The sequence below is a fragment of the Carcharhinus amblyrhynchos genome, chromosome 11 (genome assembly GCF_965287045.1).
Source record: "Carcharhinus amblyrhynchos chromosome 11, sCarAmb.v2.hapA, whole genome shotgun sequence".
Lineage (NCBI taxonomy): Eukaryota > Metazoa > Chordata > Chondrichthyes > Carcharhiniformes > Carcharhinidae > Carcharhinus > Carcharhinus amblyrhynchos.
In genome coordinates, this window is record NC_137334.1 from 27,279,218 (window position 1) to 27,293,416 (window position 14,199).

Sequence of the window (14,199 nt, forward strand, 5' to 3'; positions counted from 1 at the left end):
TATAGATGATCTGGAGGAGGGGGCTGAGTGTCGGGTGTCGAAATTTGCTGATGACACGAAGATGAGTGGGAAAGCAAATTGCATGGAGGGTGTGGAAAGTCTGCAGAGGGATCTGGATAGGCTGAGCGAGTGGGCAAGAACCTGGCAGATGGAGTATAATGTTAGCAAGTGTGAGGTTATCCACTTTGGCAGAAATAATAGTAGTAGGGATTATTATTTAAAAGGTGAAAAGCTGCAGCATGCTACAGTGCAGAGGGACCTGAGGGTCCTTGTACACGAGTCGCAAAAACCCAGTCTGCAGGTGCAGCAGGTGATCAAGAAGGCGAATGGAATGCTGGCCTTTTTAGCGAGGGGGATAAAATATGAAAGTAGGGAGGTCTTGCTGCAACCGTACAGGGTACTGGTGAGGCCGCATCTGGAGTATTGTGTGCAGTTTTGGTCGTTGCACTTGCGGAAGGATATATTGGCCTTGGAGGGAGTGCAGAGGAGGTTCACTAGGCTGATACCAGAGATGAGGGGGTTAGCCTATGAAGAGAGACTGAATAGACTGGGTCTGTACTCGTTGCAGTTTAGAAGGATGAGGGGGGTCTTATAGAGATGTATAAGATAATGAAGGGGATGGATAGGGTAGAGGTAGAGAGATTCTTCCCGCTTAGAAAGGACAGCAGGACTAGAGGACATAGCCTCAAGATAAGGGGGGGTGCAGTTTAGATCGGAGTTGAGGAGGAACTTCTTTACTCAAAGGGTGGTGAATCTCTGGAATTCTCTGCCCGTTGAAGGCTACCTCACTAAATATATTTAAGTCACGGGTAGATAGGTTTCTGATAGACAGAGGAATTAAGGGTTATGGGGAGAAAGCGGGAAAGTGGAACTGATCCACTTCAAATCAGCCATGATCTTATTGAATGGCGGGGCAGGCTCGAAGGGCTAGATGGCCTACTCCTGCTCCTATTTCTTATGTTCTTATCATGAAGGAAGCCAGTGATCAGGGTTGGAGGGTGTCATGACTGCAAGTGGGGCAGGGAAGATTTGGGAGGGGGTGGGTGGCAGGAGATCAGACTGTTGGGGGTGGGGGGTGTGGAGGGCCGGCTTTGTGGGAGTGCGGGGCTGGCCAAATCAGGAAGCTGGCAGTGTGGGGCCACTGCACATGCACTGATCTTGGCGCTGACAAATCAGCACATGCGCAGTGGCTCACTCAGTGCTATGCTGCCGGCCTCCCAGGTGGGGATAAGCCCCACCCCCGAATGCTGGAGTGAATTACACTACTTCGTTCTGTAGTTCACAGGGGGGGGTGTGGGAAAATCATTTTGAAACTCCCACTGAAATCCCAGTGGTAAACATTGCTGCCTCACAGTGCCAGGGACCTGGGTTCGATTTCCAGCTTGGACATTGTATGGAGTTTGCACATTCTCCCCATGTCTGTCTGTGTGGGTTTCCTCCGGGTGCTCTGGTTTCTTCCCACTGTCCAAAGATGTGTGTATTATGTGGATTGGCCATGCTAAATTGTCCCTTAGTGTCAGGGGGACTAACTAGGGTAAATGTCTGGGGTTATGGGGATAGGGCCAGATGTGATTGTGGTTGGTGCAGACTTAATGGACTGAATGACCTACTTCTGCATTCAATGAATCTATGAAAAAAGCAGCATGATTTACTCTAGTTTTCATGCAAATTCGACACTTGAGAGAACTCCGGCCCAAATGTTCTGTGGCCATCGTATCTGTCTAGTTTTTCAAAAACACCAAAAGCAAGTCTCAGTTTCCTTTTCATCAGATTTTGGGATAACTTGTATATATTTGAACATTTCCCACTTTCTTCCTCATTCAGCTCTGTACCTGCAGACATTTGTTGCACTTTAATTTCAAGCTCTCCCTCTTTCTCTTTCTCTCTCGCTCCCTTTCTTCCATAGCTAACAGCTGTGTTTCAAATTCCCTTTGGAACTCTCTCTTTGGCTCTTTCCCTTTCTTCGTGTTCTTTCTCTCTTTTCCACATCTCTAGCTTCTTAATTGCTATGTCTCTTTCTACTTGAAGCTTAGCTAGTTCGATATCTTCCCTTCTCGGAAGGGATCTGGCTAACCCCTCTTGTAGGTTTAAATGCATTACTACTTTTAATTATCTCAGCTTTCTGAACACTTTAGATAAAGCCACATCCAATTCCGTCAATTTAGTTTTTGGCACACTTTTTAAATGCACTGCAGTTTTATTGTCTACTTCTAGGTAAGAGTGTATTACCTCCAGAGTCATTGTGCTGCTTTCCAATTTTAAATAACGTATTCTCACTTGGTTGCAAATGGCCCTTACACTTGTTAGGCTCAAAGACAAAAATCCCCTACATTCCTTACATTTAAGCGTTCTTAGAATCCAAGACGAGCCCCCAATTTTCTGTCACAAACCTGGCTGATGTTAACTGTGAGGGTATCCTAAATTAAAAAAGCCTGTCTATGGGGGAGTATAGTTTTGCTTTCAGGAACGGTATAAGGGGCCATGTGTGATACTGTTACAGGAATTGAATGAATGGTCCACGAGACTGTATAGAGCTTCAACAAAAACAGCTTTATTCAACATGCATGAGGGAGAGCAGCACTCGGAGCTGTAATTCAGCTTGCTTCTGAGCTACTCTGCTAATCATAGTTCTTACACATTCTTATACATTTTGTGTTACAATATGTTACATGCGAGATTTTAATTAGGTCATCATCTTGTTACCTTTAAACTTTCTAAAGTTCTATTTTTATCACATTGTGCTACTCCATTGTCCTGTGTGCTTTTATCTTCAATTGTTCATTGCACATATCCTGTTTACCTTGTTGTAATACCAAAGCCCTACAGTTACCTTCGAGCTTGCAAGTTTTAACTGTGTATGTCAATTGTCACCATCTCCCGATAATTGTTTAGTTTTCTACAGGCACAATGGATCTTGTGTATCTTCCCTAGATATTGTGAAGTCATGATAAGTGGTATTGATACTTTATTGTTGCTGTAATTTCTGAAGAGTATCACCTGGGGTGTGACTGTCTAGTGCTGTCTGAGAGGTGGTAATTTGTAATTTGTCATGTGTCTATCTACAGTCAGGCTGCCTGTTTAACCCTTCCCATTCTTTCCAATCTTGCTGAAGCCCAAGCTTCCCAAGGGAGCCCTACTGCAGATACCCAGCTTTAAGGCGCAAGGGGTAAGGTTTAAAGGGGATATGGGGGCATAACTATAAGATTCACAGTGGGAGATATAGGAGGAATGTCCGAGGTAGATTCTTTACTCAGAGAGTAGTTGGGGTGTGGAATGCACTGCCTGCTGTGATAGTGGAGTGGGACACTTTAGGAACTTTCAAGTGGTTATTGGATAGGCACATGGAACACACCAGAATGGTAGGGAGTGGGATAGTTTGATCTTGGGTTTGGACATAGCTCGGCACAACATTAAGGACCGAAGGGCCTGTATAGTGCTATACTGTTCTATGTTTATGTTCTATGAGATGTAACCACCCCAGACATAGTATAACACTTATGAAAAGATTATTTATTACAATAATGAAAAGGCACATATTCACAAACAGACTATAATAATCTAAGACAGTTGCATATAAGACTACTAAACATACACACAGTTTAAGTAGGAATTACCCTTCTGATCCAAAGTATGTGTGCAAGATCTGAACTCTTTCAGGATTTCCCTCTTCCCAAACAGCACCTAATCCAATCGATCTATAAGTAAAGGCCAGCTTGTAGTTAACACACTGTGTATATGACTGAGTAGGTATTTTGGAGAACATCACTTCTTGGTTCGATGAAGATTTGGGTTTTAACTGCCCCCACAAAAGTACAGGCTGTTAGCTGCACTCTGTGCCTCAGGATAATAGGTGGGTACTGCTTTCTGCTTCCACAGAAAGATTGCCAATTATATCATTGTTCCACTTTGAAAATTCTCTCTGTATATTTGGCTGTTTGTTCCCTCAGCTTCTAGAAAAAAGAAAATTACAGCACAGGAACAGGCCCTTCGGCCTTCCAAGCCTGTACTGACCTCATCTTAACTAAAACCACCTACCCTTCCGAAGACCATTCCCATCCTCTATGTATTTGTCAAGACACCCCTTAAAAGTCACTATCGTATCCGTTTCCACTACCTTCCCTGGCAGCAAGTTCCAGGCACCCACCACCCTCTGTGTAAAAAATCTGTCTCATATATCTCCTTTAAACCTTGTCCCTTGCGTCTTAAACCGGTCCCCCTAATAATTGACTCTTCCACCCTGGGAAAAAGCTTCTGACTATCCACTCTGTCCATGCCACTTCTATCAGGTCACCCCTCAACCTTCGTTGTTCCAGTGAGAACAAACCAAGTTCCCCCAACCTCTCCTCATAGCTAATGCCCTCCGTACCAGGCAACATCCTGGTAAATCTTTTCTGCTCCCTCGCCAAAACTTCCAGATCCTTCTGGTAGTCTGGTGACCAGAACTGAACACTATATTCCAAGTGCGGCCTAACTCTGTTAGTTCTAACATTAAGATATATATGGCTTCCCTGAATGGTACCATCACTTAGAATCATAGAATCCCTATAGTGCAGAAAGGGGTCACTCAGATCACCAAGTCTGCATCAACAATAATCCCATCCAGGCCCTAATCCCTTAACCCCATGTATTTATGCCGCTAATCCTCCTGACACTAAGGGGCGATTTAGTATGGCCAATCCACCCAAACCGCACATCGTTGGACTGTGGGAAGAAAACGGAACACCTGGAGGAAACCCACCAGGCTGTTAGCTGGGCTCAGGGAGAATGTGCAAACTCTGCCAGAATTGACCCTTGGATTCCTGGCGCTGTGAGGCAGCGCCAGGAATCCAAGGGTCAATTCTGGCAGCGCCACAGTGCCGCCCTGAAGTATTTCCTATTAGCAGGATGATGTATTTGTTTTGGGCTGTCTACAACTATTCGTTTTGTTATTGGAATTCACATCCTGTGAAATGGTGGTGACTTCCTACCTGCAGGGACATTCATGACAAAATGGTGCCAACAACAACTGATTACAAGTTCACCAGGCTGAACGTATCTATCCCAAATCCCATTGTGGCTTCAAAACTGGAGGATTTGCAACTGACATGATCATCTCTGTCCAGCAGCAACAGGGGAAATGCTATGATCAAAGGAGATAACTATATATTGCCTAACTGAATCTCTCTAAGATATGTGACCTTGTGAACTGAGACAGCCTATTTAAGCTCCTGGAGAAAATTGGCTGCCCACAGAAGATACTCAATGTGATCTCCTCTTTCCATGACAACAAGATGGGTAAGGTCAGGTATCAAGGGGCAGCATTGGAATACTTGAGATCTGCAGCGGGGTCAAACAGGGATGTGTCCTGGCACTGACTGTCTTTGACACAGTCTTCTCAATGCTGTTGTCATGTGCCTTTAGGTCATCTATAGAGTATGTCTACTTACTTGCCAGAGCGAATGGAAAGGTGTTCAGATTTGCTCGCCTATGTGCCAGGATCTTATCAGAGAGTTGCACTATGCTGACAATGCTGCACAAGCATCTTGAGGAACATCTTCAGTGACAGATAGTTTAATCAGCATCAGAAAGAAAGATTAATGTTTCAGGATGTTGCCATGTATCAGCATTGACATGAACCTAGAGGTTGTTGATAGGTTCACATATCTACAATCATACAGTGCAGAAAAGGCCCTTCAGCCTATCAAGTCTACACCGACAATAATTACCACTAAAAGTGTCTCATCCCATTTTCCTGCATGTGACCCACATCCTTGAATGTTGTGATATTTCAAGTGCTCATCCAAATATCTTTAAAGGTTGCAAGGTTTCCGGCCTTCACTACCTTCCCAGGCAGTGCTTTCCAGCTTCCCACCATCTTCTGGGTGAAAAGATTTTTTCTGAAATCCCCTCTGAATCTCCTGCTCCTTACTCTAAAACTATACCCCTCATGATTGACCCCTCAACCAAGGGGAGCAGCTGCTCCCTACTCACCTGTCCATACCACTCATAACCTTATACTCCTCAATCATGACCCCCCCCCAACCTTCTCTGCTCGAGAGAAAACAATCGAAGCCTATCCAGTCTCTCCTTATAGCTCAAATGCTCCATCCCAGGCAACATCCTGGTGAACTTTCTCTGTACCCCCTCTAGTGCTATCACATCCTTCCTATGGTGGGGTGACCAGAACTGCACACAGTATTCCAGCTGTGATCTAACCAATGCTCTATACAACTCCAACATTGCCTCCTTGCTCTTATACTCTACACCCTGACTGATGAAAGCTGATGTCCCATATACCTTCTTAAATATCCTATTCATGTTAAGCTCCACAATCACCAGCAATCTATCACTTGATGTTGGAATCAAGCTGCAGCTGTGATGTCCAATCTGACTAAGAGTGTGGAATAAAAGCCACCTGACTGCAAAAACCAAACTGTGAATCCACCAAGCTGTGTCTTCAGCACACTTCTCTACAATGGACAGACCTGGAAAACATTTGTTGGCAGAGAAAAGACTGAAAAGTTTCCACTTTTACTATCTCATAAGTAGCATGGCATCTTTTGGCAGAACAAGGTCACCAACTCAGAGGCCCTGCAGTATGATAATTCCATCAGTATACTCAATCAACAAGGTCTGGGCTGGTTTGCCCATGTTCATTGGATGGATGAGAGTCATATACCCCGTTCTATATGAAGAACTAGCCACAAGGGGTCATGACCTCCCGAGTGTCCATACCTCTGATGAAAGGATATGTGCAAGCAAAATTTGTAGATGGTGACACTGACAAGTGGGAAACAGTTGTTGCTAGTGACATCTGAAAGTTGTCTGTTTGGAAGGGCTTTGGAAGAGGCAAGTAGAAACAAAAAGCTCAGCATGCTGAGAACAGAGCCCAGAGGAAAGAGGTCAACAAATGGTGCACCTTTTCAGTCACTATCTTTCTCTGCACCAGGGGCTGCCATGCCAGAGTGTGGTTCTTGAGTCACATCAGGCAATACATAACAGAGCTGGCCACCATGGCACAAACCATCATCTTACAAGATGCAAGCCTGCCACTATCTTCTGGAATCACCACTCCGTCCTCCATTTTGCTGCCATATTTCCTGAGCACTGGGAAATGCAGCTGACAAATTTAAACCAAACTCCCAATTGCGCTCTGGAAGCCTTTCCTACTCCCTCGAGATGGCACACTGGTCTACCAGGAAACCTGTTGCTGTAAAAATGGCGATAAGCTTGTATGCCTCAGATTAAAACAATTTCACTTTTTATTGCATTTAACCCCCATCATCTTCCCACATTTTGCAAGGTGGTTATTATCAAGGGTCAGGTTTTCTTGGGGAGAATGGGAAAGTTTAAGGATAGAGGTGCTAATATCAATCAATATACATGAATTACTACCCATAGGGGTACCTGCACTATCATCACTACACTGTTCCAAAAAAAAAATACAGTTTCTATTTTGTTTTACTTCAGTATTCTGCATTCATTTATACCTAAAGTAACATTTCAGAATCTGATGCTCTTAGATGAGCTAAATCTGGCAAATCCCCAGAGATGTGCATTGTCTTTGGATGAATCAAAGAATCTCACGAAAGATACCCAACATTTAGCCAAGAGGGTGATTGGCCTTTGATACTATGCTCAACCATTGCTAGCAGCAATTCTGCAAAATCCAAAGAAGGTAGGTGATTTTTCTTTTCAACAAACTGCTCCCCGATCTCTGCTGAAGCAGTGCTTTGGGAAATCCTAAGTGAACTGAATTAGATAAAACTTGTTGGAGATATCATAGTCAATCACAGAAACCTTCTTTTAAATTTGATGGGGAATGGGAAAATGATCGTGTATCTTATCTGTTAACTTCTGAGCTTCCCACCCTCAAAAGAACAAAATGTATGAAAATAATTGCTGTTGACATGCCTATTGGTTTTTTTTTTACAGTAATTCAGATCTTAATCCAATTTCACATGCATTTTCATGTTTCCAGTGAAGGAAATTTAGCAACAAAACAAGTGATATTCTTACAGAGACCTGCTGCACCCAGCCCTGATCTGCATTTGGAAACATTAGAGGTAAGATAAATTAATGTTAACTCCAGGATTACAGCATTTCGTTTTTTTTTTGTGATTATCATTTTCTTAGTATTTCAAAATATTTGATCATGTGTACTGAACATTCCCAGTGACAGTGTAGATAATCTCTATGTTAATTCTGCACTGCTCTAATCGCAAATAAACAACCTGAGTTTGTATGTTCTACTTAGATAATGAAGTACATGGGGGGGAGGGGGTTGCTAAAATTGAGGGTGGTGTTAGGTAATGTAGCTATACCAGTCATAGCAAAATAGAAAATAGGTGTAGGAGTAGGCCATTTGGCCCTTCAAGCCTGCACCACCATTCAATATGATCATAGTTGCTCATGCACTTTTAATATCCCATTCCCACTTTCTCTCCATACCCCTTGATCCCTTTAGCTACAAGGACCACGCCCAGCTCCCTTTTGAACGTATTTAATGAACTATCGGACTAACAACACAGCGACACAGTGGTTAGCACTGTGTCAGGGTTCAGATCCAGATCCTGGCTTGGGTCACGGTTTGTGTGGAGTTTGTACATTCTGTCTGTGTGGATTTCTTCTGGGTGCTCTGGTTTCCTCCCACAGTCCAAATAAGATGTGTAGGTTAAGTGGATTAGCCATACTAAATTGCCACTTAGCATCAGGGAGGCTAGCTGGGTAAATGTATGGGGATAGTCCCTGGGTGGGATTGTGGTCGGTGCAGACTTGATGGATCGAATGGCCAGTTTCGGCACTGTAGGATTTTTTGATTCTATGAACTGGCCCCAACAGCTTTCTGTGGTAGAGAATTCCACAAGTTCACAATTCAGAGTGAAGAAATTCTTCCTTATCTCAGTCCTGAATGGTTTACCTCTTATTCTTAGACTTGACCCCTAGTTCTGTACTTTCGCATGGGGAATTCATAGAATCATAGAACCCTACAGTGCAGAAAGAGGCACTTCGGCCCATCGAGACTGGACCAAACACAATCCCACCCAGACTCTACCCCCATATCCCTACGTTTTTTTTTACCCACTAATCCCTCTAACCTATCATCCCAGGACACTAAGGGGCAATTTTTTTTAGCATGGCCAATTGTTGTAGGTAAAGATACCTCTGAGACTAATTGTGAGTCAAAGTACAGTAAGTTTATTCAAAAGCTTTTAGGAGATACACCTGGTACCTAACAGTGGTTCCTCAGGCTTCTCCCCGAACACAACTTAAGAGTATATATTTATACCCCCCAGTTACGTGTGCATCTTCTTGGTCTCAGCAGTTTCCCAGGCTGTGGGTTGTCCTCCATCGTGGGAACATGGCTGCCTCGGCATTTCTTCATGGTTATCTCAAGGCTGCAATTGACATGTGTGATTAGCCCTTAGCTAACATACAGGCTGACAAGACAAGTTAAAATTAACGGGACTGGTGTAACAATCTATGTTCATAAGTTGTATAGCATATAATATGTTGGTACATGACACATAAGCAGTACATAATGAGTAATAATAAATATATATTTAGGACATGCAAGCTTCACTATGTTAGGCGAAAGTCCACAAAATTAAAGACACAAACATAAATACAAGCTGGGTCAGCTACATTTCTGGACTATCATAAGCTTGTGTACAACAGCAAGGGCAGCTGCAGCCTCCCTGTCTGGGCACAGGAAAACAAAGTTTGTATCTATCTGAGATATATGAAAACAAGCTGCATGTAAGTTGCGCAATATTTTTTTCATTCTCCCAAGTATTACAAAGTTCATTAACCCATTCGCTACTGCCCTCCCCTCTGTTGGTCACGGGCCATTCAGACATGGCCCCATGACCAATTTAGAACCAATTGTTACTGGCCTTTGTCAGGAGGTCCCTGTACACTTGCGCCTGGTATGACTCGGGCTGTTACTGTTTTACGATAGATGTTCAATAATGTCCTACAAATACAGCAAGCAATAACAATTACAATTAATACAATTAATCCATGCATCAGGTAGGAACCCCACGACCCAAACCACTGCCCCAGCCAGCCTGGAGGATTATAGTCATGATATTTGTTCCCTTCATCTTGTATTGTCTTGGCTATTTGTTTGATATGATCTGCCAACGGAGTTATATTCTCCGAGGCATTGGGAATATACGTACAACATTCAGAGCCAACTATAGCACATGTTCCTCCTTGGGAGGCTAGCACATAATCGAGAGCCTATTGGTTCTGTAAGGCAACGGTCCGGAGAGCTACACCTCTGCTGATATCTCAGAGATGGTTATGCTTACCCCTCCGAACCCTTCTTTAGTCTCATTTGCAATTCTCTCTAGGGTCGAGGCCCTAAGTATAAGTTCCTGCGCTGCCTTTGCTGTCCCGTAGAATGGGTATGCTAGCATGAGGAATTGCTCTGTTCCAATAATGGCTCGCTTGGTCTTGAGCAGGTGTATCTTGGGTTGGTTCCGTAAGTCGGTGTAATGGTGAATATAGGGTACTACGTATGCTAGATAACATGACCCCAACCAGTCTCTCAGAAGCCAAGGGTAGGCATTGTTTTCACAGACAAAATAGGTGCCATTATAGGCAGTCATGCTGCTCAGATAGGCAGAGGAGAAACTAACGGAGACATTGGTTGTGGGGCAGTGATTGTGACCTGGTGTACCTGAGTCCAGGCACCACTGGTAACGTTAATCTGCTGAATACAGTAGCTGCAGCCAACAGGTATGGAACCATTTCTTACCAGGCAGATATAACCTCTCTGTTGATTTTTCACAACAAAGTGGGGTGGAGAGTCTGATCTATTATAGTAAGGCTGGTAACAGGGCCAAGGTCATGAGAAACAGCAGGAGAATCATCGTATCACTTAATTATAACTCATGTGACCGTTATACAATGGTCCAAAGGTCCGCGCGCAACCTTCTGCGAACCTGGTCACCCGTGCTGACGCGCAACTTTGCATGAACCCGATCATTTGCACGCAACTTCCCACGAGTCCAATCAACTTGCTTGGAGGTCAGCCATCTCTGTGAATTGGTGCTGGCATACTTTTTCAATTGAGCCCAGTGTTTCCAGACACCTCTCCCTTGCATGTCTGTGCAGGCACAGGTGTCACCACTGATGACAACCTTGTATAGGCCATCCCATTTGGGGGCAAACCCAGGTTTTCCAGGTAATGTCTTTACCATAACCTTGCTGCCCATCAGGGGTACCTCAGGGGTCTGTTGTAGTTCAATTTGTTCATCACTGGTTAATTGGTTTTCCCTTACTGTCTTTTGCATACCCTTAACTCTAAAACATATTGTCTAATTCTATCTTGTAGAGGGCCTATATCTGTTCCCCCGGTAACTATGGATTCATGCAATTGCATAGCCCTTCTGGTCATTAACTCATAAGGGTTACTCCGGTTTGTGATAGCTCTTACCCTTACTAGTATAGTGGGCAATATCTCAGTTCACATGTCTGTATGGCTTTAGCCAATGCATTATACATTTGATTACATACCCCCCTTCCATAGAAAGCTTAGTGTGAATCAAACACTTTGCACTGGCTTTTGGCTGTAGCAGGACATTCATTCATTTGTATGTAATCCCATAAAAAGACATCACTTTCCCCATTAAAATCACATGCCATACAGCTCCAATCTTTATATGATATACTCTTACATTATATCTATATTATATCTACATTATATCTGCAGACGCAGCACGGTTTCATTAAAGGGAAGTCGTGTCTGACAAATTTACTGGAGTTCTATGAGGATGTGTCTAGGGCAGTGGATAGAGGAGAGCCGGTGGATGTGGTCTTTCTAGATTTTCAGAAAGCGTTTGACAAAGTGCCTCACAAGAGGTTATTGCAGAAGGTCGAGGGACATGGAGTTGGGGGTAAGGTGTTAGCGTGGATAGAAGATTGGTTGTCAAATAGGAGGCAGAGAGTGGGGGTCAACGGGTGCTATTCGGATTGGCGGATGGTGACTAGTGGAGTGCCCCAGGGGTCGGTGCTGGGGCCTCAGCTTTTTACCATTTATATAGATGATCTGGAGGAGGGAACCGAGTGTAGAGTGTCGAAATTTGCTGATGACACCAAGATTGGGGGAACGGCAAATTGTGCGGAGGGTGTGGAGAGTCTGCAGAAGGATCTAGATAGGCTGGGCGAATGGGCCAGGAAATGGCAAATGGAATTTAATGTTGGCAAGTGTGAGGTGGTCCACTTTGGTAGGAAAAATGGTAGGAAGGACTATTACTTACGAGGCGAAAAACTGCAGCAGGCGACGGTGCAGAGGGACCTCGGGGTCCTTGTGCATGAGTCGCAAAAACCCAGCTTGCAGGTGCAGCAGGTGGTCAGGAAGGCGAATGGGATGCTGGCCTTCATAGCGAAGGGGATTGAATATAAAAGTAGGGAGGTCTTGCTGCAGCTGTATAGGGCATTGGTGAGGCCGCAACTGGAGTACTGTGTGCATTTTTGGGCGCCGCACCTGCGCAAAGATATTTTGGCCTTGGAGGGAGTGCAGAGGAGGTTTACTAGGCTGATACCGGAGTTGAGGGGGTTGAGCTATGAGGAGAGGCTGAATAAACTGGGCTTGTACTCGTTAGAGTTTAGAAGAATGAGAGGAGATCTCATTGAGACATATAAGATGATGAATGGGATGGATAGGATAGAGGTGGAAAGACTCTTCCCGCTCAAAAAAGACAATAGGACTAGGGGGCACAGCCTCAAGATAAAAGGGGGGCGGTTTAGAACAGAGTTGAGGAGGAACTTCTTCACTCAAAGGGTGGTGAATCTCTGGAATTCTCTGCCCGTTGAAGTGGTGGAGGCTGCCTCGCTAAATATTTTTAAGACACGGGTTGATGGGTTTTTGATAGGAGAGGGGATTAAGGGTTATGGGGAGAGGGCGGGAAAGTGGAACTGAGCAGCGACAGATCAGCCATGATCTTATTGAATGGCGGGGCAGGCTCGAAGGGCTGGATGGCCTACTCCTGCTCCTATTTCTTATGTTCTTATGTTCTTATCTAATTTGATAGTTTGTTTGACCACATTTGAAAGTGCGATGTTTAAGCAGAAATGATCCTTCTATAGAAGATTTTCTCATGAGGTAAGTAGCAGTGTTTCGTGGTCACAGATGCCAATTGTTTATGCAGCCAGACACAGTGTGTACCCAGCTCTTTAAAAACACAGATAACCGAAAAGTTGTAATGAGCTATGTGTTGTGTTCAGCCGAATGCTGCAAGATTTTTGAACTGGCTGCATAGTCAGTCTCCAACTCTTTCTCTATCTCTCTCTCGTAAGTAATCTGATTTCACTTCCTGTCATGTTAATGAAATTGGTTAAGGCTTTTCAGGATTTGATTTTATTCTCGGGTCTATATGGCAGTGCGATACTGTATAATCAAAATAATCACGCGACAGTTGTATTATACCACTTTACATATCAAAACCGTTATATTCAAACCTTTTTAAGTTAAGTTGTTTCTATTTTTAAACTGAGTTAAGTTTGCAATTCAAGGCAAACCTAGAACAATAGATGGCACATGAAATTCTAATGGCAGTATGTAATTGTCAGACATTCGTAAATCGAGATATGCTGCGTACTTCACTGACTTGATATATTTTAAACTGACTCATAGACAGTATATTTATTATTTCATTATTATTACAAAATCATTCTTTTGTTCCTACTTTTCTACCTTTCCACAAAGTTACTTATCGTCTTCTCAACTCTCGCGTAATTTCTATTTCAAGACAAAGGAAAGAGCGCATGGTTCCCTCCAAGGTTTATATCCTTTCTTAAACTTCAATTTACTTTCCAATTTTTATTTAAACTCTGTATCAAACCCACTGTTGTATAATCACAATCACATTAAAGCAAATGATTTTAATAAGGTTCCCCATGGTAGGCTACTGCAGAAAATGCAGATGCATGGGATTGAGGGTGATTTAGCAGTTTGGATCAGGAATTGGCTAGCTGATAGAAGACAGAGGGTGGTAGTTGATGGGAAATATTCAACCTGGAGTTCAGTTACAAGTGGTGTACCTCAAGGATCTATTTTGGTGCCACTGCAGTTTGTCACTTTTATAAATGACCTAGATGAAGGTGTAGAAGGGTGGATTAGTAAATTTGCTGACGACACCAAAGTCGGAGGAGTTGTAGACAGTGAGGATGGATGTTACAGTTTGCAGAGGGACATAGATAAGCTGCAGA

At 43.6% G+C, this 14,199-nt stretch overlaps 1 protein-coding gene across 1 annotated transcript in view; it reads left to right on the forward strand.

Annotated features, from left to right (window-relative positions):
• rftn2 (raftlin family member 2) overlaps window positions 1-14,199 on the forward strand; it is a 104,040-nt gene that overhangs the window by 62,486 nt on the left and 27,355 nt on the right. The window contains exon 11 of the mRNA XM_080198776.1: window positions 7,961-8,045. Within this exon, the coding sequence (XP_080054902.1) occupies window positions 7,961-8,045 (85 nt within the window). The remainder of the gene's footprint in view (window positions 1-7,960; window positions 8,046-14,199) is intronic.